We start from the raw sequence: 19,682 nt of genomic DNA, 5'->3' as shown, positions 1-19,682 counted from the left end.
TGTACAGTGAGATGACCCTTCTTTACCTCTTCATATCACCAGCCACGTAGAATTAAAACTGTATGACCTTAAGCATTATTGCATTTTTCCATTTCATTTCTAATTATGATTAAGTGTTGACCTCAGAGTAACATAACAAAAAAAGGGAATTCTGCTTTCTAAAAATCATAATTTAAAGCAAAAGTGAAAGTTAAGAAACAGACCATCAAATCTACTGGTACTAGGAAAAATATTTACCCAGTTAAAACGTTTTTTCAAAGAGTAAAAAAAAAAATTATATGTATGTATATTTAAGTTCAAATTATATTTACTTTTTATAGTCAGTAGTACCAAGAATCGCTAATGTGTTGAAATCTGCTATATGACCCATTTAATAATGATGCGTCTTTCTTTAAATCGAGGTAGGACTTGCACAGAACTGGTTACGATTCAGTGAGTTTTAACAAATACACCGACCTCTGTAATCCACATTCCTTATCAAGACACAGAATGTGTTCACCACCCCAGAATGTTCCCTGTGACAGTCAGCCCCCAACCTGTCACCCAGCCTGAGGCAACCATTTTACTGCTTTCTGTCACCATAGATTAGTTTTCCATGCTCAGAAATCTCATTTATACGGAATCATATTATGTACCCTGGCATCTGACTTTTTCTCTCAATATACTTGTAATGTTTCCATCCTTGTTGTTGCATGTGTCAGCAGTTCATTCCTTGTTATTGCGGAATACTATTCTGTTAAATGACTGTGACACAATTTGTTTCATCATTCTCCGTATTAATGGACATTTGGGTAGTTTCTCATTTGAGGCTATTATCAATGAAATTGCTGTGAACATTTTTGTTCTGTGGACATATGTTTTCCTTTCTCTTGAGCAAACACCTAGGAGAGGAATTGCTAATTCATAGGGTTCATATGTTTAACTTTATAAAGAGTGGTTGCACAACTGTAGACTTCCAACAGCACTGTATGAGTTGCTTCACGTCTTCACTAACACTCGGTGGCGTCAGTGTTTTGGGTTTTGGCCATTCCTGTGTTTCGTGATATCCTGTGGCTTTCATTTGCATTTCCCTGATGACTGATGATGTTAAGCACTTTTTCATATAATTATTGGCCTTCGCTATCTCTTCCATTGTGAAGTCTGTTCAAATCTTTCACCCATTTCTAAAAGTTGGTTCGTTGCCATTTTACTATTGAGTTGTAAGAGTTCTTTATATATTGTGAGTAACGTTCCATTGTAGGCATATGCATTGTATTTTCCCCCAGACTGTGGCTGCCCATTTCTTTCCTTAATGGCGTCTTTTGAAGAGCAGTTTTTAATTTTCATGAAAGCTCATTTATTTGTTTTCTTTCTTTTTAAAGTTAGTGCTTTCAGTGTCCTAAGAAATCTTTGCTTACCGCCAAGGTTATGAAGATATTCTCCAGTGTTGTCTTCTATCCTCTTTAGTTTTGATTTTATGTTTACATCTATGATTCATCTTGGAATTAGTTTTTGTATGTGGCATGAAGTAAGGGTTGAAAGTCTTTTTTTAAAATTATGATTATTGTTATATCTGGTTGTTCAAGAACCAGTTGTTGAAAAACATTTTTTTTTCCCTTTTACATTACTTTGGCTGCTTTGTTGAAAATCAATTGACCTAAAAGTATGGGCCTATTTCTGGACTCTCTTCTTCTGTTCCAATGATCTGTTCATTTTCCTTTTGCCAATACTGCCTTTGTTCCTACCTTTCTTTCGGATCAATCAAGTATTTTTTAGGATTCCATTATATTTTCTCTTTTGGATTTTTAGCTATACCTCTTTGTATTATGTTTTCAGTTGTTCTTGTCCAACAAAAATATTCAAACCACATATATAATTTTTAAATTTTCTAGCAGGCACATTAAAATAGTAAAACATAACATACAACTAATTTTTATAATGTATTTTATCTTAGTATATCCAGAATATCATCTCAACATGTAATCAATATAAAAGAATCATTAATGAGATGTTTTGCATTTTTTTGTAGTACTGAGACTTTGAAATCTGGTATGATTTTACACTTACAGTATATTTCAGTTTGGAATAGCTACACTGCAAGCACGAAGTGGCCGCCAATCTAGCAGCTACCGTATTGGACAGTGCAGCCCTAAGGATTATAATATCCTTTCTAAGCTTTTAAGATTATTCTCACCTGCCACTTATGACCTTACGACAGTTACTCTCCTCTGAGGAGTGTAATATTGGATCGGTGCACAAACAATTGTGGTTTAAAAGGTTAAAAATAATTGCAAAAACCACAATTGCTTTTGCACCAACCTAACAGAAAAAGGTGATGAGAGTATCCTACAAGCTTTTGAAGCTTATGTTTAGAAAAGGACTTAAAAGTAAAAAATAAAAGGTTTTTTTTTAGGGGGAGAGGGGGGCACCTGCGAAATTTACTGTTACTATAAAAAATATTTTCCACTTGAAAATATTGCTTTTTCAAAGATGTTTTTCATCTTTTCTTATAGACAAACTTGGCCCGACAGTGTTTGCTCCTGTTAAAATGGATCTTGTTGGAAATATTAAGGTGAATGTACCAGCTTGTCTCTGGGGCGACTGTATAATGGGAGGAAAGAGTTGAATGAAATCTCATTCAGAAGCAAATGGTTGTTGCATTTTATATTCAGGATAAAAACGTATAGGCCAGCTGTGAGAAAGGTTCTGAGGCAAAAAACAAAATACTTCAATAACAGTACTTTAAAACCCTAAGACTCTTTCGTTCTAGCTTAAGCCTCGTAAAAATTCTCAGACACACACATTACCTTGAACATGTAAGGAAGAAAGTAAGAGAGGCCTCATTTGTTTTGATTTCTTAGAGGCCTGCTTGGCAAACGTAGACGTCTCAGTACTGTACTACTGATTTGCTTGACAGCTTTCCCATTTTTAACTTGCACGGTTGGCCTGCTTTTCCTGCAGAAGGTGAATCAGAAGTATATAACCAACAAGGAAGAGTTCACCACCCTCCAGAAGATTGTACTGCACGAGGTGGAGGCAGATGTCGCCCAGGTTAGGAACTCAGCCACGGAAGCCTTGCTGTGGCTGAAAAGGTGAGACGGCTGGGCTGGGGCAGCCGCTAAATTCCAGCGCGATCGAAATGTTACCAGCAAAAAATGATGTGAAGAAGACTGCTTCTGAGTGAAGGATCTAACCCCACTGCCTAGCCTTTTCTAGAAGGTCTAATGAAGAGAAACACCACTATTCCTGTTTTTCTTTTTTTTCCTGCTTTCCTCTTGATGGTGATAAACGTTGTTAATAGCGTACTTACTTTTTTTTTTTTTTTTATCTGAAAACACGCCAAAGTTGACTGGTTTCTCTTTAAGTCAGTGGATCGTGAACTGCAGGGGCATCAGAATCATGTGGAGGGCTTGTTAACAACACAGACAGTCCACCCCAAACCCAGAGTTTCTGATGCAGTAGGGTCTGGAGTGGGGCCCCAGAATTTGCCTTTCTAACAAGTTCCCAGGTGACGCTGACGCGGCCTGTCCTGGCACCACTTTATCAGATGAGAAGGGAAATGACAGGGAAGAAACCCTGAAAGGACTGTCACGTGACTTGACCTGTGTACTGCTGTGCCCAAGATATCATTGAAAAAGAAGCTGACGTTTGCAATTTCTCTACACCCATTCAACATACGTATGTGAACTTGGAAAATAACATTTCTTCATCTTTTTTTGTTTTAGAGGTCTCAAATTCTTGAAAGGATTTTTGACAGAAGTGAAAAATGGAGAAAAGGATATCCAGACAGCCCTGCGTAAGTGTTCTTTGTGTTTTGATTGATCAGTTGAATAGGATGTGGAATGGAGACCCCTAGAAGACACAGGGTGTAGGGAAAATTGCTGCTTTCCAAGGTTTGATTTTGTCTCTTTTCTATTTATTATTATTAATTGTATGTTTCTTATATGCTTTGTTAAAAAATAATCCATGAGATAGTGGCCTGGTAATCTAGACCTAACTTAATAAAAATCAGTGTGTCTTAAAGAAGAGCTTAATAAATGGAGAGCCATCTCTTAATCTTAATAGGAAAACCTAAAATTTCCAAGAAGTTAGTTCTTCCTAAATTAATCTTCAAATACAGTGCAGTCCTCTAAAATCAACATCTAAACAGAAGCTAGTTTGGGAGACCGTAAAAGGGAGGGGCTGGGGAACCCTGGGAATTTTCTCTGGAGTGAGGTGAAGGGTGGGTCATCATCTTTGATCCCACTTGTCCCACTGTCCTAGTGGTAGAGCTGAGACTGGGATTGAGGCCGGGGTCAAAGGAGATCATCCTGTGTCTCCAGCATCTTAATACAATGACTGGAACAGTGTAGGTGCTTAATAAACATTGGGTGGGTGGGTGAATAGATGGATGGATCGGAGTCAATCACACCAGTGTTGAAAGCATTAAAGACTTGGAAGGATCCTGAGAGTGCCCCTAACCAAGGCTGAACTGTCACTCTTGGCCTCTAGGAAATTCCTGAGCATGGGCCTGGAGGCTGGGGATGGGGTAGGGTGGGAGGATGGGCAATGAAACTCCATATCACCTTGAGCCCTATATTGTTACGATACGGAGAAGCACGTGGCCAAGCTCTAAGTAGCCATGATTATAAATAGTGACATGAGTGGATTAGATGCTTCTGGTGGGGATGGCAGCCCGTGTTTACTGCAGCATTTTGTCAGTCTCGGATGAGTTCACCTCCTTCTGTTTGTCCTCCCTGTGGGCCACGAGTCCTGAGGGATTCTGCCCCCACACAATTTTCCCAGGCCTTTCTGTCTGGAAACTTGCTGGTGTGCCATGAAACAATAACAGCTGATATTTCTTAACACTCTATGAAGAATTTAGACAACTTAATCCTCAAATCTGTTTTTGCTGGTCAGGTAACCAAAATTTTGAAAGATGAAAATACATGCCGAGAACACAAACGGTTTTAATCAGGGTCATTTTGGGGCCCCTGACTCCAAGGTCCCCATTTCTTCCATAAAAGGTCTTCTCCACCATCCCTGGGATGCTAACTGCATTTTTGCATTTCTCATACATCCCTGAATTTCCCAGACAGTCTCCATGATGTTCTCCCCTGTATCCTGATTTCACTACTAAAAGTATATTCACCGTAATGCTTCATACCCCCTAACCAGTATCTTTATGACTTGTGGACTGGACAAGATCCTGGGCGTTCTGGATTCCACTACTTAATAATATTGTGCCCGTAGTCAATTTACTTAACTCTTTCTGTTTCTCAGTTTCCTCATCTATAAAATGGGAATGATGATATAATATCCCTTACAACGTTGTTGTAAAGATTAAACAGTTTCAAGCCTGTGAAAGATTAGAAAAATGGTATATAATAAGCACTTAATACAGGTTAGCTTCTCTTGTCGTTTCTATTTTTATCATCGTGACATATGAAATTGATCATCTGCCAGAAAATGGGGTTTATTGGTCCCAAATCAGAAATGGAAAGCTTACAAAGCCTGGGTGCCAAGCTAGAAATTTCTCTCCAGACTGTCTTCTTAGTATAGAAATTTCACATAGGGTGGGGGGCGTAGGTGGCATTTCCCCCACGTGCAGGAAATGCAGAAGAAAGGATTCAGCGCTGTGTGCCTGGTGGATTCCACATGTCACATGCTGCTATTGCTTCGTCATGGCTGCCTGTGTGAGGGGGAGGGGGGATGCTGATCTCATTTACCCCCCTGCTGGAGCTGGGGTTGGATAGGACGCAGCTGCTTACAGGACACCAGCAAGTGACAAGAAAAGCTTTGGCCCTGGAGGAGTAGAGGAGGCTGAGGGTATGCATGCGCTTTCTGCCCAGCCTCCAGCCCTCACTCAGCCCCTTTTTCTCCCCTGCCTTTTGCTGGATTTGAGACTGGACCCGGAAATGTTGACTTTGGAGAGAGAGGAGATTTGAAGGACAAAGGCTGCTTCAAAACTGAAATAATCTCTCAGCTTTTCCTTCCTTTCGTCCCCTTCAGCACTATTTTCAGCGTAAAGGGAAAAGGGGCTGTGAATTTGAGATTTGCCTCCTGATGTCTAGGATTATTTTAGAAGTTGGTACGTAGGGACCCCTAGTTTCTTGTTGCTGTTCAATATGGAGAGAGAACGGTCCCCTAACCATCCCACCCTCCCCTCCAGGCACAGACACAGGCAGCTCTGTGCAAACAAACGTAGTTTATGAAAAATGTTTGCACGTTAACTGTTTAGAGCCCATAGGCTCCTCGATGCATGTTTCTGTTGGGTTAATGGTTTCTTTTCTCATTTTGAAATCACAGCCTTTATAAGTGGAACCAATATACTGTCTGAAATGAAGGCGCTATAGAGCACGCAGTATAGTTATGACGCTAGATTCTTGATAAGCGTTCTCTTTACTCTTCCACATACTCCCCTTTTACAGCCAGTAAACTGAGGTTTAGAGAAGATAAGTCCTGGGATCTCAAATCTAGATCCGTGGTTCTCCAAGTGGTCCACGCGCGGCAGCAGCTTTATTACCTGGAAACTTATTAGAAATGCAGACTACAGGCCCCACTTGACACCTGCTGATGCAGAAAGTCCAGCAGAGCCCAGCAATCCGTGTGTAAACAAGTCATTCAGATGATTCTAAGCCATGCTGAAGTTTGAGACCCACTCATCTAGAGCTAGAACTTGAAGCTCAGTTACCCTCAGCATCAGTTAATTTTGCCTTCCTTTCATGAAAATTAGCTAGTTCTCCAATAAGTGAAAAATTTTCCTAACCTAGGAACAACAGCAAGACAGTTACGGATAAATTAAGGATAAACCTTGGCTGGCACTCCCAAATTTGAAAACACTGCTTAAGAAAGGTTTAAAGGTCAATGTTCTTAAAACTTGCATAATCTTAGTGGCCTTGACGTGGAAAAGTCCTAAATGACATAATGGAAGCCTTGGCATCAGTTCACAGTCTGGGAAACGCGTGGGTAGCCATTGGGCTGCTGCTGCTCTGTGACCTAGAATGAGGTCCCAGCATCTGGAAGGAGGCCTTGAACTTTATACTGCCTGCTTCTGCATTTGAGCCGTCACTTGGATTCCCCATAATGATGGTTAGAGCGGAATATTTTGGGTGGTCTCATGCCAAGAGCTGCTCTGAACCCTTAGTGTTCTATGACATTCTCCAGAAATCATTCTAAGCAAACAGTTGGGTCTACAAGGTGGGTATGTTTAATGGTCCTCCTAATAGGCGGGCCTTTCCAATTGCAGGTGCCATGTCAGAAAGAGCTTTAGGAGAGCGTTCTTGTAAGTGGAAGGAAGAACAGTTGCTCTGGCATTTCATGCCCCATTATACTATAATAAATGTTACGTGCTCTGCGCCATGCCCTCCGCAGCGGGTAGCATGTCGCCACGTCCCTCACCTCAGAATGACTACACCAATATCAGGTAACTATTAACACCACGAAGATCTCTAGCTCAGAGCAGGACAAATGTTAAAAGGATGCTCAGTTATACATTTAATATGAAAAGCTTTCATGCACAAGGAGAGAGCTATGTGAGAGAGAGAAAGTCCGGACTCATAATCAGATATTTAGTGTCAAATCATAACTTGACTAATTGTTCTGACAATACTATGGAACAGGAACGCAGCCATGTCTGCTCTAGAACTGCTCCCAGCACGTGCTCTCATGGCAGAATTGGTTTACAATCCTACAGGTTCTCTTCTCGGTAATGCCTGACGTTAACGAGGGTATCTCTGGGTTCTTGTTTCACTCTGTCCACTAGTGTTTAAGATGGCTTTTCTCTAGACGATTCATTTGCCTGAAGCTTAGTCACGACCAAGAATTCAGAGGATACATTCCTAGTAGCTCAGGTTTTTTTTATTATAAATATTTCAGACATTTAACAAATATCACCACTTGACCAAATATATGAAATAGTTCAATACTGTACCCATATACCACCCCTTGGGATTATTACTCCTCTCATTTTTCCAGAAATCTTCATCCTGAATTTGCTGTTTATCGTTATACATGTTTTTATACTTTTACTATGTGTCTATGTGACCATAAACAGTAGCTAGTATTGTATTGCATGGTTTTAGACTTACATACGCGGTGTTACATTATACACATTTTTCCTGTCTCTGTATTAGTTTTCATATTTATTCACTGCTGCTTATTCAAACCTCTCCTGGTTCCTGATTCTTGCCTAACGACTGCCTCGTTTAGCTCATATGCAGAGCTAAGATGATTGTCATTTCCTGAGCTCAGTGAAGGACTGATTTACCATTACTGGCTTTGCTTATCTCCTTCCTAAGCTCTCTCTTAAACCTTAGGTTTGCGTTTCTCCTGTGTCCTCTCTACAACCCAAAGTTACTCTGCAAATTCTTACCAATTATAGATTTGTAATAGACAAACACTTTCTCATACATTCAGTTCCTGGACAGAATAGTTGTCTGCCAACAGTAATGGAAAGGTGGTTCCCGCTCAGATACTGTAATAGGTTCACGTATAATCTCTAAATACCTCATAGCAAGTTTGTGAGTTACCAATAAGGAAATCACATCTATATTGTTTCCATAAACAGAATAAGGTTCAAATTCTTACAGGAAATGGCTGGAAAAGCCACATTTTTCATTTTCATTATTTTGTTTCACAAATAATAAACACTGGTTTTTTTGGCAGAGTGGTTTAATGGGGCAAGACTGCCCCAAGTTCTCATTGCTTTTAGCTCTATGACCTTGGGCAAGTCACTGTTTCTCTGGGTCTTTTGTTTCTTTGTAAGGAAGAGAATTGGGCAAGGTGATTGTCAAAGCTTCCTGCTCAGAATTTTGACTCAGTCTCTGAGGAACTGACAGGTCTCAAAGAACTGGGAGAAGGGTATCATTTATGTCTTTCAGAAGCCAAAAATACTTCCAGATTATAGAGCATGCATTATGATAATGAATGGGTATTACAGTGAAGATTAATGTATTTCATTATCTAATCTCTAGGTAACCAAAATAGGTCAGGCTTAGACTTCATCTTATTTTAATGCAGCCTCACGTGCCAGGGATATTTGCAGCCCTAGAAGTCAGCTAAGGACTTATGGCAAGTCTTTTTTTTTTTCCACTGAATTTTATTTCATTTGTTGGTTTTAAATTGCAGCAGTGGTCTTTCTGGGCCTGAGTGAGGACCCAGCCCCAATTCTCTGACACCCTCTTTTCCCATTAGACCACCTGGCCCACATTTTCCCCCCGGTGGGACTGTTCTCTGGCAAGGTGCCACCACAATAAGGAATAGCTGCTTCCTCGAGAAGGGCGAGGTGGGAGGCCAGAGACCGTGCTGCTGTACAAATGCTCCCTCTTCCTTAGACCAGCCTGCCCACGTCATTTGGGCTCACAGCACCCTTGTTTCCTTGCTGTCCTGCAGTAGGAGGCAGGGGGAAAAGTTTCAGGGCTTTTGGAATAGTTGAATTAAATGGCAAAGTGGAGGGAAGGTATAAAGTCTCTGAGGTCGGCGTAGCACTGGATGCAGAGCCCTCGTTCACAGGCAGTTTGTCCAGCCAGGTGGGCTTTGGAGCGGAAGGCTCAGGGACACCAGGATGGCTGCATACACTCTCCACTGTAAAGAAAATCTCCACGTGTTACTCCCTACCACAATTCCAGATCAGACTGGTCATGATCGTTGGAAGAAAATAAACTATCTGCATAGGAAAAAAGACTAAGATTATATCCCCCAGAATATCCACAGTGGTTATTTCTAAGAGGCATGCTTGTAGGTTTCTTTAATTCCTGTTTGTGTTTTCCTTATTTTTAACAATGAGCATGCATTACTCGTGGGAAAAAAAAGTCTTTAAGTGTTATATTTTTTAAAACTGCCACTGTGCCTCAGGTGGTAAGTTCAGAAGAATCCTTTGTGTGGCATATAAAGGTCCTCAAAATGTAGCCCCAGTGCACAGCTTCCTACTCTTGTTATGGTTTAAAATATTTTTATGTCCTATTATAATGTCACCTTGATTAAATGGTGGTAGTACTTGTAATAGTGCTGAAACCAGCACATGAAAATACATAAGTTTGGAATAGAATTTAGATGAGAACAAAACATAATGAAGAAGGTCAAACAACCCCCATGATACTCTGTGTGTTAATTTAGGAATAAACACTCTGTAACCTACTGGAGATGACGCTTAGAAAATAAAATGGAGCATTAAAATAAAAATGCACTGTGGATGTAAGACCTGTACCTCCTGAGGATGCATTTATTCCTATGTAAAAAATCAATTTTGAATTTTGTGTATGTTGAATTATTTAAAGCCTTCAGGAACACATCCCTTGTGTGAAACGCAGCCACTTTGTTCTTCAGATTAACTTTTTGTAATTAAAATTATTATAGACCAGTTTTTAAATCGCAAATCTCATTTTAAAACATATTGGGACAGAAATAATAGGTTTTTATCTTTAAAGTCTAGTCTTGGAATGACTTTGATTAATAGGCCTGACCAATTGCTTTATAACTAGCTTGGTAACTTTAAGACAGTCTTTCCATGATAGTTTTAAAGGTTTCTAGGTTTAATGCTGTATATCCAGTGTCATAGGGACATCTAGGACAAACATTTTACATCCCAGAATTGAATGTTAGAATTGAAAAGAACCTTAGAGATCTTTTTACAAAGGGGAAAACAGATGGTAAGAGGGCAGCTAAGAGAGACTGGCTCAGTCACACAACGCTTCAAACAACTGCATTTTATATCTTTTATAGCGTGTTTCTAATTGTATTTAGTCTTTATTTTCCAGTATCCTTTCCTCCCTTTTTATTTCGTTATATGTATTGAACTTTTTTCCCAGCATGATGTTGATATTATTAATAAGCTGGAGTTCAGATATATTGACACAGGGTAAGAGTGAGAATATCTATTTTTCTTTAAAAAAAAATCTGTGTAGGCTTTCTTCCTACTCCAGACTTTTGGGATACATAACCTTGTAATGAGACTTTTTTCATCAGCTCCTAATACCGATAGGACCGTGCTACTGCATACATTAGAAAAGACATGATACTAACAGCGCATCAGATTCTGATGAACTTGTTTCTTATGGAGCTTCTCTCTGTCTTTTTTTTTTTTTCCAAGATAATGCATATGGTAAAACATTACGGCAACACCACGGCTGGGTCGTTCGAGGGGTTTTTGCGGTAAGTGATTCTTCTGCCTCATCATGTTCTGATGGTCACAGCGAGTGCTGCTGTCTGGTGTGTGTGGTGTTTCTGTTTGCTTTGTTTTCGAGAGTAAGAACAAAATGTTGCTTATTGAATTTAAGTCTACGGGTCTTTGTTGTGTGGAAATGTTGGCAACAAAAACACCTTGAAGCTAATATAACACTGAATGCCAGAGATAATTGAAAATGTTTTTTAACAATTAAAAAATAGAAGTGTCTAGAACAGAAAAGACTGATAAAGAGTGTGCTCTACCCTCTCCAGTCCCGATGATCTTGTGGAGATTTGCCACAGGAGCGGTTGCCCTTCTGATAAGGTAGTAAAGAGTATTGTTGGTATTTCTTAGGCAGGAAGCTGCCAAGTCCCATTTAGGGGAAATCATGATGCCCTCAAGCTCATAGCTCCCTCTGCTGCCCGTTGTATTCGGTGTTGTTCACTCAGATTTCAGGTTTTCTTTTCCCTACTTGAATGTCATCTTTGAATCTTAAGTGAATTGGGTGTGCCAGCAGCCAGGGCTGGAATGCTCTGCTTACCCAGGGAGTTTCACTGTGGAGGTGTTTGCGTTCCTGTGTGTTGGCTCCTCTTCCCACCTCTCCTTCTTTGCCAGCATGTTGACCTGGCCCGCTCTGTGAAGCAGCAGGAGTAGGTGGCCCTGTCTATCAGCACTAATGTGTCCTCTGTGATGCTTCCGTCTAGGGAGAGGTCAGCCATGACAAGGCTGAGCCTCCAGTAGTAAGGGGTACCCTAAGAAACGCCATCGAATGTGAGTGTTGTTTGGAAGGGCGGGGGATAAAAATAGCCCTGTAGATGATGTTTCCTAGTAATTTAAAGGACAGGAGACATCATTTGCCTCAGGTGAGGACTGTTTAGGTCATGATTTATTAGGAGGCACATAAAGAAAGTGGGGAGAATTTACAGAGAAAGAAATCCAATTTTAGTGAAAATGAAGTCTTTTTTGAAAGCATGGAGATGAGTAGCTCCATCGCTTACTGTTTACTGGAATAGGAACGCGGCCATTGCAGCTCCAAACTGCCCACACTTACCTTCAGTGCCTGTTTAATAATCATAACAACAGCTGTCACATGACACTATGGTACACGAGACATTGTGCCGGTACTTTCATGTTAATTGTCCTTATTAATCTCAGGATTCACGCCCACTCTTTTACAAATGCAGAACTATTCATTCCAGTCCCAAAGTGAGGCCATGGCCGAGCCCAGGCCTAAACCCAGATCTGCTGTTTCCAGAGGCCCGTGCTCACTGCCCACATCACAGCTTTCCACAGTGGAGACAGAACAATTGAGAAGCCGCTGCTGAGTGATGAGGCAGTGGGTCCTGCTACAGCGTCAGTCTCCCTGAGTAAATACTGTGATCGCTGGCAGATGGCGGACACCCGCGTTCCCTTGGTGAGATGACAAAGCATGAAAACACTGAGCTGCCCTGTATCCAAGATACATAAACATGGTGTTTTTCAGTATAGAAGCTAACATTGTATCCTGAAATATTAATGATCCAAGAGACATAGCCAACAAGAATGCAACTGTAGAAGAAAATTTATCATAAGCATGAGTCTTTAAAAGGACTTTTTAACTTATGACATCCCCCTCACCCTAATATATAGTAATTTAGACACATCATAATATATTGTAGAAATTGTGGTGGAATAGAAAGGGAAAAAATTAAAATTGCCCATATTCTCATGACTCCATAATAACCATTTTTAACATTTTTGTGTTTTACCTTCTTAGCGTTTATTTTTATGTATTTTTACAGATTCTTTTAAATATTGTTTTATTTAATTTTACATATTTACCTAAATGTATATCTACTTGCAAATGTCAATATATCTACATGTTTATATTATATGTGTATAATTATCTTTATTTTGTATGCTTTGTATATACATATAATTTTTTTGACATTTAGCTTGTAGTACAATTTTGTATTCTTTTCCCCTACTTAATAGATTCTATCACGACCATTTTTAAATGCCACAATCATTATTTTCAGTGATTGCATAATATTTCCCTAGGATGGAGGTACCATAATTTATTTGTCCAATCCTCTGTGTTTGAAATTTAATCTGCTTCTAAGTTTGTTATTACAGATAAAACAGTATCCGTTCACATGCACTTTTGACTAAATCTCTTATTTCCTCAAAATAGGTTCCTAGAATTAGAATTGCTCTGTCTAATATGATACCAGTAACTCCAACCACGCCCTGTCATTGTGAGCACTTACCATGCACTATACATATATAAAGTTATTAATTTCATAACTGAGGTAGGTTCTCTTATTTGCTCCACTTATAGACCAAAACACCCAAGACACAAAGAGGTGAGGTCATACATCCAAAGTTATAGGGTAAGAATATTTTCAAGGCTCTTCAAATTGTTGCCAATAATTTTTAAAGTTGCTGGTTTTTAAGAAAACAGATTATGTTGAGCGTTTGGCAACAGTCCTTATCAATAGAAGAGCTAGCCTGACCCCTTTCAGCCTCTCTGCTGTTATTCTCCACATTGTTCCTACTTTAGAAAGTTTGTTGTTTGCTAATGTGCTAATTAATTAATGGGGGCAAATTCGTTTAACTGCTCCCCATTGCTCAGGGCAACAGCTTTTAGACTCAAGGAATTTGACTCATTCACCAGCCAAATAGGGAGCTTGTATCTTCGAACAGTTATAATCTACAGAACTGATACCTGGTCCAGGTTCTGCCTCCAGCCATCCACCACTTGACCCTTTGGGTTTCCTCTCTGGTTGACCTCTATCATTGGTTCCCAAATAGACTTGGCTGTATCACAGCCCTCGAGGAGCCTTGAGAAATTCCCTGGGCCTCACTCTGGGAAAACTTTTTACGTTTTTTATTTTACTTAAACATATGTACGTAGGGTTTGGTTTTGTCTTTTTATCATAAAGTCCAAAAAAGTTATAACAGAAAATCACAGTGCCTCCCTTTTTCCTCCCTACTTCCCAGACTCACTCCAAAGAAGCGGCCACCCTCAACTGCTGTGGCTATTTCTTCTTCCACCTCCGTAATTCTGAGAATGTTTGTTATTCTTGGTGGCCTTGCCAGTTTTAGTCATTAATGCTGACTCTCTGTTATAGACTAGAATGTATCACTACCTCACCTCCCCTGCCTTCACCTCCCCAATATAATGATATACAAGTTAACATTATGATGACGAGCCAAAATTCTATGGTTTTGTTGTTGTTGTTCCTCCTTATATGTTTTGTTTTGTTTTCTGCACCATCAAGTCTCTCAAATTGCCATCACTCTCAACTCACAAATGTATCAGATGATATATGGAATTTTTTTTCTTGGAGACTTACCCTTCAGAACCTTCTAAACTCTTATTCCATCCTGAATTAGTTGTTCAGGCCTGTTGTACTGCTATTACCCTAGGACTTTTCTTCACAAGTTTTTCTGTTAAGAAACACCTCACCCTAATTTCATTTCCCATGTCCTATGGCTTCCCGTCTGTTGATCTAATCTGTCGTATTGGTGGTGTCCGTCCTCCAGTAGCTGCCTAAGAGAGGGTACAAGGGAGCTAAAATCTTTGAGTGTCTACATGCCTAAAAATGTCTTTATTCTGCCCTTTTTTCTAGAGTGATGCTTTGGCTGGTATAGGGTTCTAGGTTAACATTAATTTTCTCTCAGAATTTCAAAGGCGTAGCTCTATTGTCCTCCAGCTTCTGCTGTTACTACTGTAAATTTAGTGTCATTCTGATTCCTGTTCCATTTTATGTAAACTGGTTCTCATCTTCTTCTGGATGCTTTTAGGATTTTTTCCTTATCCCCACATTCCAAAATTTCATGACGTTCCCCTTTTGATCTTTATCATTCCTTATGCTGAGCCCTTGGGCGGATCTTTAAATCTGGAGGCTCATATCCTTCGATTTTGGGAGACTTTCTCACATTGTAATTTTGGATAATTGCTTTCCTTTCTTCTCTGCAGTCTCCCTGGTACTCCTGCCATTATTCGAGTATTTATTATGTGCCAGGCAGTGGGCTCAATACTTCATATAGATCCCATTAATCCTTCAAATAAGGGAAGTGGTATCAGTTCTCTTCTACAGATGAGGACACTAAGGTTCTAGGAGGTTAAGCACCTTGCTTAAATTCCTCAAGCTAATATGTGAAAGATTTAGGATTCAAGTCCAGGTCTTCCTCACCCAAGCCTGTGCTTTAACCTTTGCGTGATAAATGCCAGTCAGTCTCCAATCGGTAAGAGGAGGGTTGATGCTCAAAGACTTTCACATTCACTCAAGAAAGCAACTGTAGAATGATAGTTCAAGATCCTAAAAAGTCTCCAGAGATCTCAGCAGAGCCAACCCAGTGGATGCCAGATAGCCAATTTTAGCGAGCTTAGGGAACAGTTGGCCTGCAAAGGGAGGGGAGCTATAAGGAGCCTAGAAAATCGATCAGGAGATGACGTGTTGTGGTAGTGTGGCTGGAAAAGCAGAGAGACGGTCCTGAGGTTAGGTCGTGGCCCAGGCCCTCATTAGCTGCGGGAAGTTCATCTGTAAAATAGGGATGTAAACTGGACAGAGTTCTCATAAAGGTGAACAGGGATAAAATACATGAAAGCCTCAGTGCCCAAGCAAACAACAAATGTTAGGTCCCTTCCTTTTCAGAAAATGTCCCATCAGGAGTGAAAAGGAAATGTTATCCCCATGGGGGGAAATGGGAGATATGCAAAGAAACGTATATGTGAACACGAGACACACATAGGAGAGTGAGAGGTCCTGGAAAGCTGGCCGTGTGGGAACCAAGACTGCGGTAGCAGCGTGCATACAGGTAGACAAGGGGAGAGTCTGGACCACACTGAACGAGAAGGGAGCTTTTCTCAAGCTCGTTCTCTCAGCATTGCCTGACTTGATAGTATTACTCACTTTCAAGATGGCCCAAGTACATACTTGCTACTTCTAGCCTTAAAATTATTTGATTTGGTGCTTGAAAAAAAAACTTTGGAGTCCACGAATTGGAAGGGTACATTCCTATTTTTTTCATTCTTGCTCTTAGATTTGTGTGTGTGTGTGTGAGAGAGAGAGAAAGAGAGAGAGAGACAGAGACAGAGAGAGAGACAACGCATGCAGTCGTGCATAAGAGTAAAGCATGAGAGACAGAGACACGTGATGCAGATTCTCACGGGCAATTCCTTTGCAGTTAGCTTTGAGGGCGGCTCCATCCTATGAAGATTTTGTGGCCGCGTTAACCATAAAGGAAGGTGACCACCTGAAAGCAGCTTTCGGTGTTGGGATGCAGAGGGACCTCAGCCTTTACCTCCCTGCCATGGAAAAGCAGCTGGCAATCCTGGACACTTTATACGAGGTCCATGGACTGGAGTCTGACGAGGTGGTATGACATCCGCAGGACAGCGACGCCTCCTAACTTCAGGGAATAATGTTTGCTGAAGTGTTTTGTTGCCCTACTTAATTTCCAGCAGCAGCTTCAACCCTCTCCACCCCTTCCTCGGCGGGATGGAGGAGGGGAAGCAAAGCCTAGTGCTTTTATATATAATTTTTTTTAAATGCTTATGTGTTTTTATGTGTTTAAAAATCAAGGTGCTATAAATTTCAGTTCAAAGGGCCTCCTGGAAACCAAATCATAACTGTTATATAGACTTGAACAGCAAGTTATAAGAGCAGATTTGACAAATGAATTTCTTGGTATTATGTTTTGTTTTGTTTTGTTTTGTTTTTAGCTTTGAGTTTCAATGGGCCACCCAAACCCAAGCTGAAAATGAGCAAATTCTGTACCAAGGACTAGAACTTATAGCCAGTGTTTCAGTCAGTTTAGAATCAGACTAAAACATGGAGGGAGCTACGCCCCGTTGTCAACGCTGTTGAAATGTAGACGTCTCTATGCCTAGACGCCTGTCAGAGAATGTTCTTCTCCATGGCTCTGTGGGCAAGAAGAGCCCGTGTCATCCAGGTGCTCAGGCATCGGCGTGACCATGGTAGTGTGGGAGGTAGGAGACATACACGATGAGTGCCATCGTGTTTACGGGCAGGGGTACTGTGGCTCCGAAGAGATGAGTGGTGCGCCCTAACTCCATCCTGGAGGCCAGTGTGGGAGCGGTGGGGACAGGCCCTCCGAGGTGGCCCATCTAGTGCCCATCTCTGGCAGCACTTTTTCCCAGGCATTATCTCAACTGGACATCACAGTGAAGCTGTGGCATTCAGGGATTATTGCCCAGTTTCAGAAACGACGATGAGAGGTTGAGGGAATTGCTCACAGTCACACAGACTCTAAGCAGAGGGGCCAGGTGATTTCTAGTATGATCTAGTATGACCTCTGCATACATAGAATGCTTCTTCAAACAGCAACCCCCCAGGCCTCACCCCAACCCTGCGCAACCAGAATCGGGGGGGGGGGGACTTCGAGTCCACTTTTCAAGTTATTCTTGGTGCGCACAGGTTGAAGAACCATGAGATTAAATTCTCATTTACAGGATTCCCACTCTGCATGAACTAAAGGATGTGTCCTTTTTTCCAAAGAGGAGGAGACTGTGGTTGCAATAAAATAGTGAAAGCGAGAGTGGGAAGGGGACCAAGTTTACGCAGCAGCTTTCTTCACTGAACCTGCATTGGCGCCCAGCGGCAGGCCTGCTGTCACATCCAGGGACCGTGGTTCCCAGTGTGCTCTCTGATCAGCCTGGCTTTAATCAGCAATGGTGCAGAGCAAGCTAAATGCATCTGCTTATCAAGCCCAAAAGCTTTGGGGACCATGTCCAAGTTAGTGGTGGGATTTAATTCTTTCATAAAACAATCTTGTATAGAGGAATCTTTCACTCCTGAAAAGAATGACACTAGGACTGTGGCCCTACTCTCTCGGAGGGCCATGCTGCCAAGTGTGTGGGACAGAAGCCACAGGTGCCTTCCTCGTTAGACGCTGCTTCCTTGTAGGAGCGGGAAGGGACTTTCCAGCATGCGGTAGTTCCCCAGGGTAGAAGGCGAGTTCCTTTGAAGGGCGCAGGTGAACGCCACCTGAGCAGTCCCTAGGGCAAACAGAACCCTCTCCGTAGGCAGAGAGATTAGTGCAAGGAGGGTATTGATTTTGTCTTTTGTCTGTTTTTAAACAAATGGGCATTTATTTAGCTCACATTAATGATACAGGTATTCTGCTCACATAAACGCTTCTGGAAAAGGCTTAAACTTAGTAAAGCAACATCAAGTGTCTTAAGGCTGAGGAGGAAAAGGGTGCTAAAATGATGCTGATTCTTTTGTACTTTAGTATTTCCTGTTGGCAGCTGCTGAGGTATATGTGTTGTCCCCACTGCCACCACCACCACGAGTAATCAGTGTGTCTTCCTCTCTAGTTAATGTGACTATGACGGCAGGACTAGGGGATAATTCAGACTTCCTGCCCTCGACGTAGTCTCCTAAAAGGGAAAAAGAAAAAACACGCCAATCTTTGCTTGTACCTTGAATGAAGACACTTTAGGCATTGTGTCATTGGGATGGGCTGCTACCAGGAGATTGTAAGTGTGGTGAAACATGACCGTTCTGACCAACGGCTCCCGTCACCTCAGCTGAACCCATGTGGTCTCTTGGAGCAGGTGGGCCCCCTGAAAATACCTCAGATTTGCCCCTAAAGCTCTGAATATACACCAAAAGAAAGCTGCTCAGATGGCCATTTCCCACTTATGTAGTTACTGCCTTGGTGTATATGACTCAGTTTCTGAGGAAGAAGGATTTAATATTATCTGGGATCATTGGGAACCCAGATCAGAATAGCTTGAATAACTTGAATGAGTTATATTTTCTACCCATCCTTTTTCCCACCCTATAGGAAAGAAGTAATGTTTTTAGATCAGTATTTTCCTCACTGGCACATATTAAATTTGCCTAAGATGTGTAAAGCCCTGAGAGTCCTTCAATAAAAATAACTAGAAATTGCACCTAATACGAGGTGATAAATTCAACTGGACCTGATGCTTGGCACAGGCAGAGCTTCCTCCTAAATCTACAGTATTAGCTTCTCCATTTTAAAGTCCTAATTTGTGCTAATTTGCATTTACTATCCAAGAATGGGGCAAAGAGAAAAGATAATTAAGGCTTTCTCTCCATAATCCTCCAAGATTTCAAGACATATAAGCTTTCTTTCACCCCGACAGTGAGAGGAAATCAGAAAATGGCTAGTATGATTGTTGGCAGAATAGCCATCTTGCTCTCCTTGCTCAAACATTTTCGGGGTCTCTTTTAAAGAGGGACCGTTAGAGAGATTCTGAAGAAAAATGTAATGTGTCTTCTAGCTATCAGTAGAGGCTAATAAGTAACATTTGGCTCCCATACACATGGTTTCATCATGTCTGCACGTCTCCCACAGTATAAACCAGGCTTCACACTCAAGAGGGATCAATGTGCATTTGTCTAACTGAACAAAATCCTTTCAAATATGGCATTTTTTTTCCTTTAAAAGCAAATTTTACTGAAATAGCTGATCCTGGTGAAAAATGTTAAGTTGGAGGGATACCTTTGGGGTGACAAAACCAACTTGTGACCGTGAGTTGGAGATGATGTTCTCATCCGCTCTGCAGGGAATTCTA

At 41.1% G+C, this 19,682-nt stretch overlaps 1 protein-coding gene across 2 annotated transcripts in view; it reads left to right on the top strand.

Moving 5' to 3' along the window:
* Nucleotides 1-18,517, top strand: part of PLEKHA8 (pleckstrin homology domain containing A8) — a 50,885-nt gene extending 32,368 nt beyond the window's left edge. Inside the window, exons 10-14 of one of the 2 annotated variants that reach the window (XM_081080171.1) lie at nucleotides 2,493-2,551; nucleotides 2,941-3,071; nucleotides 3,705-3,775; nucleotides 11,048-11,109; nucleotides 16,298-18,517. In XM_081080171.1, the coding sequence (XP_080936297.1) occupies nucleotides 2,493-2,551; nucleotides 2,941-3,071; nucleotides 3,705-3,775; nucleotides 11,048-11,109; nucleotides 16,298-16,495 (521 nt within the window). In that variant the 3' untranslated portion in view covers nucleotides 16,496-18,517. Of the gene's footprint in view, nucleotides 1-2,492; nucleotides 2,552-2,940; nucleotides 3,072-3,704; nucleotides 3,776-11,047; nucleotides 11,110-15,765; nucleotides 15,872-16,297 lie in introns of those variants that run through there. The other variant, XM_081080172.1, reaches the window with a different exon arrangement.
* Nucleotides 18,518-19,682: the final 1,165 nt, after the last annotated feature.

This window comes from Rhinolophus hipposideros (genome assembly GCF_964194185.1).
Source record: "Rhinolophus hipposideros genome assembly, chromosome: 18".
Classification (NCBI taxonomy): domain Eukaryota; kingdom Metazoa; phylum Chordata; class Mammalia; order Chiroptera; family Rhinolophidae; genus Rhinolophus; species Rhinolophus hipposideros.
This window is presented reverse-complemented; position numbering and strand designations above follow the sequence as displayed.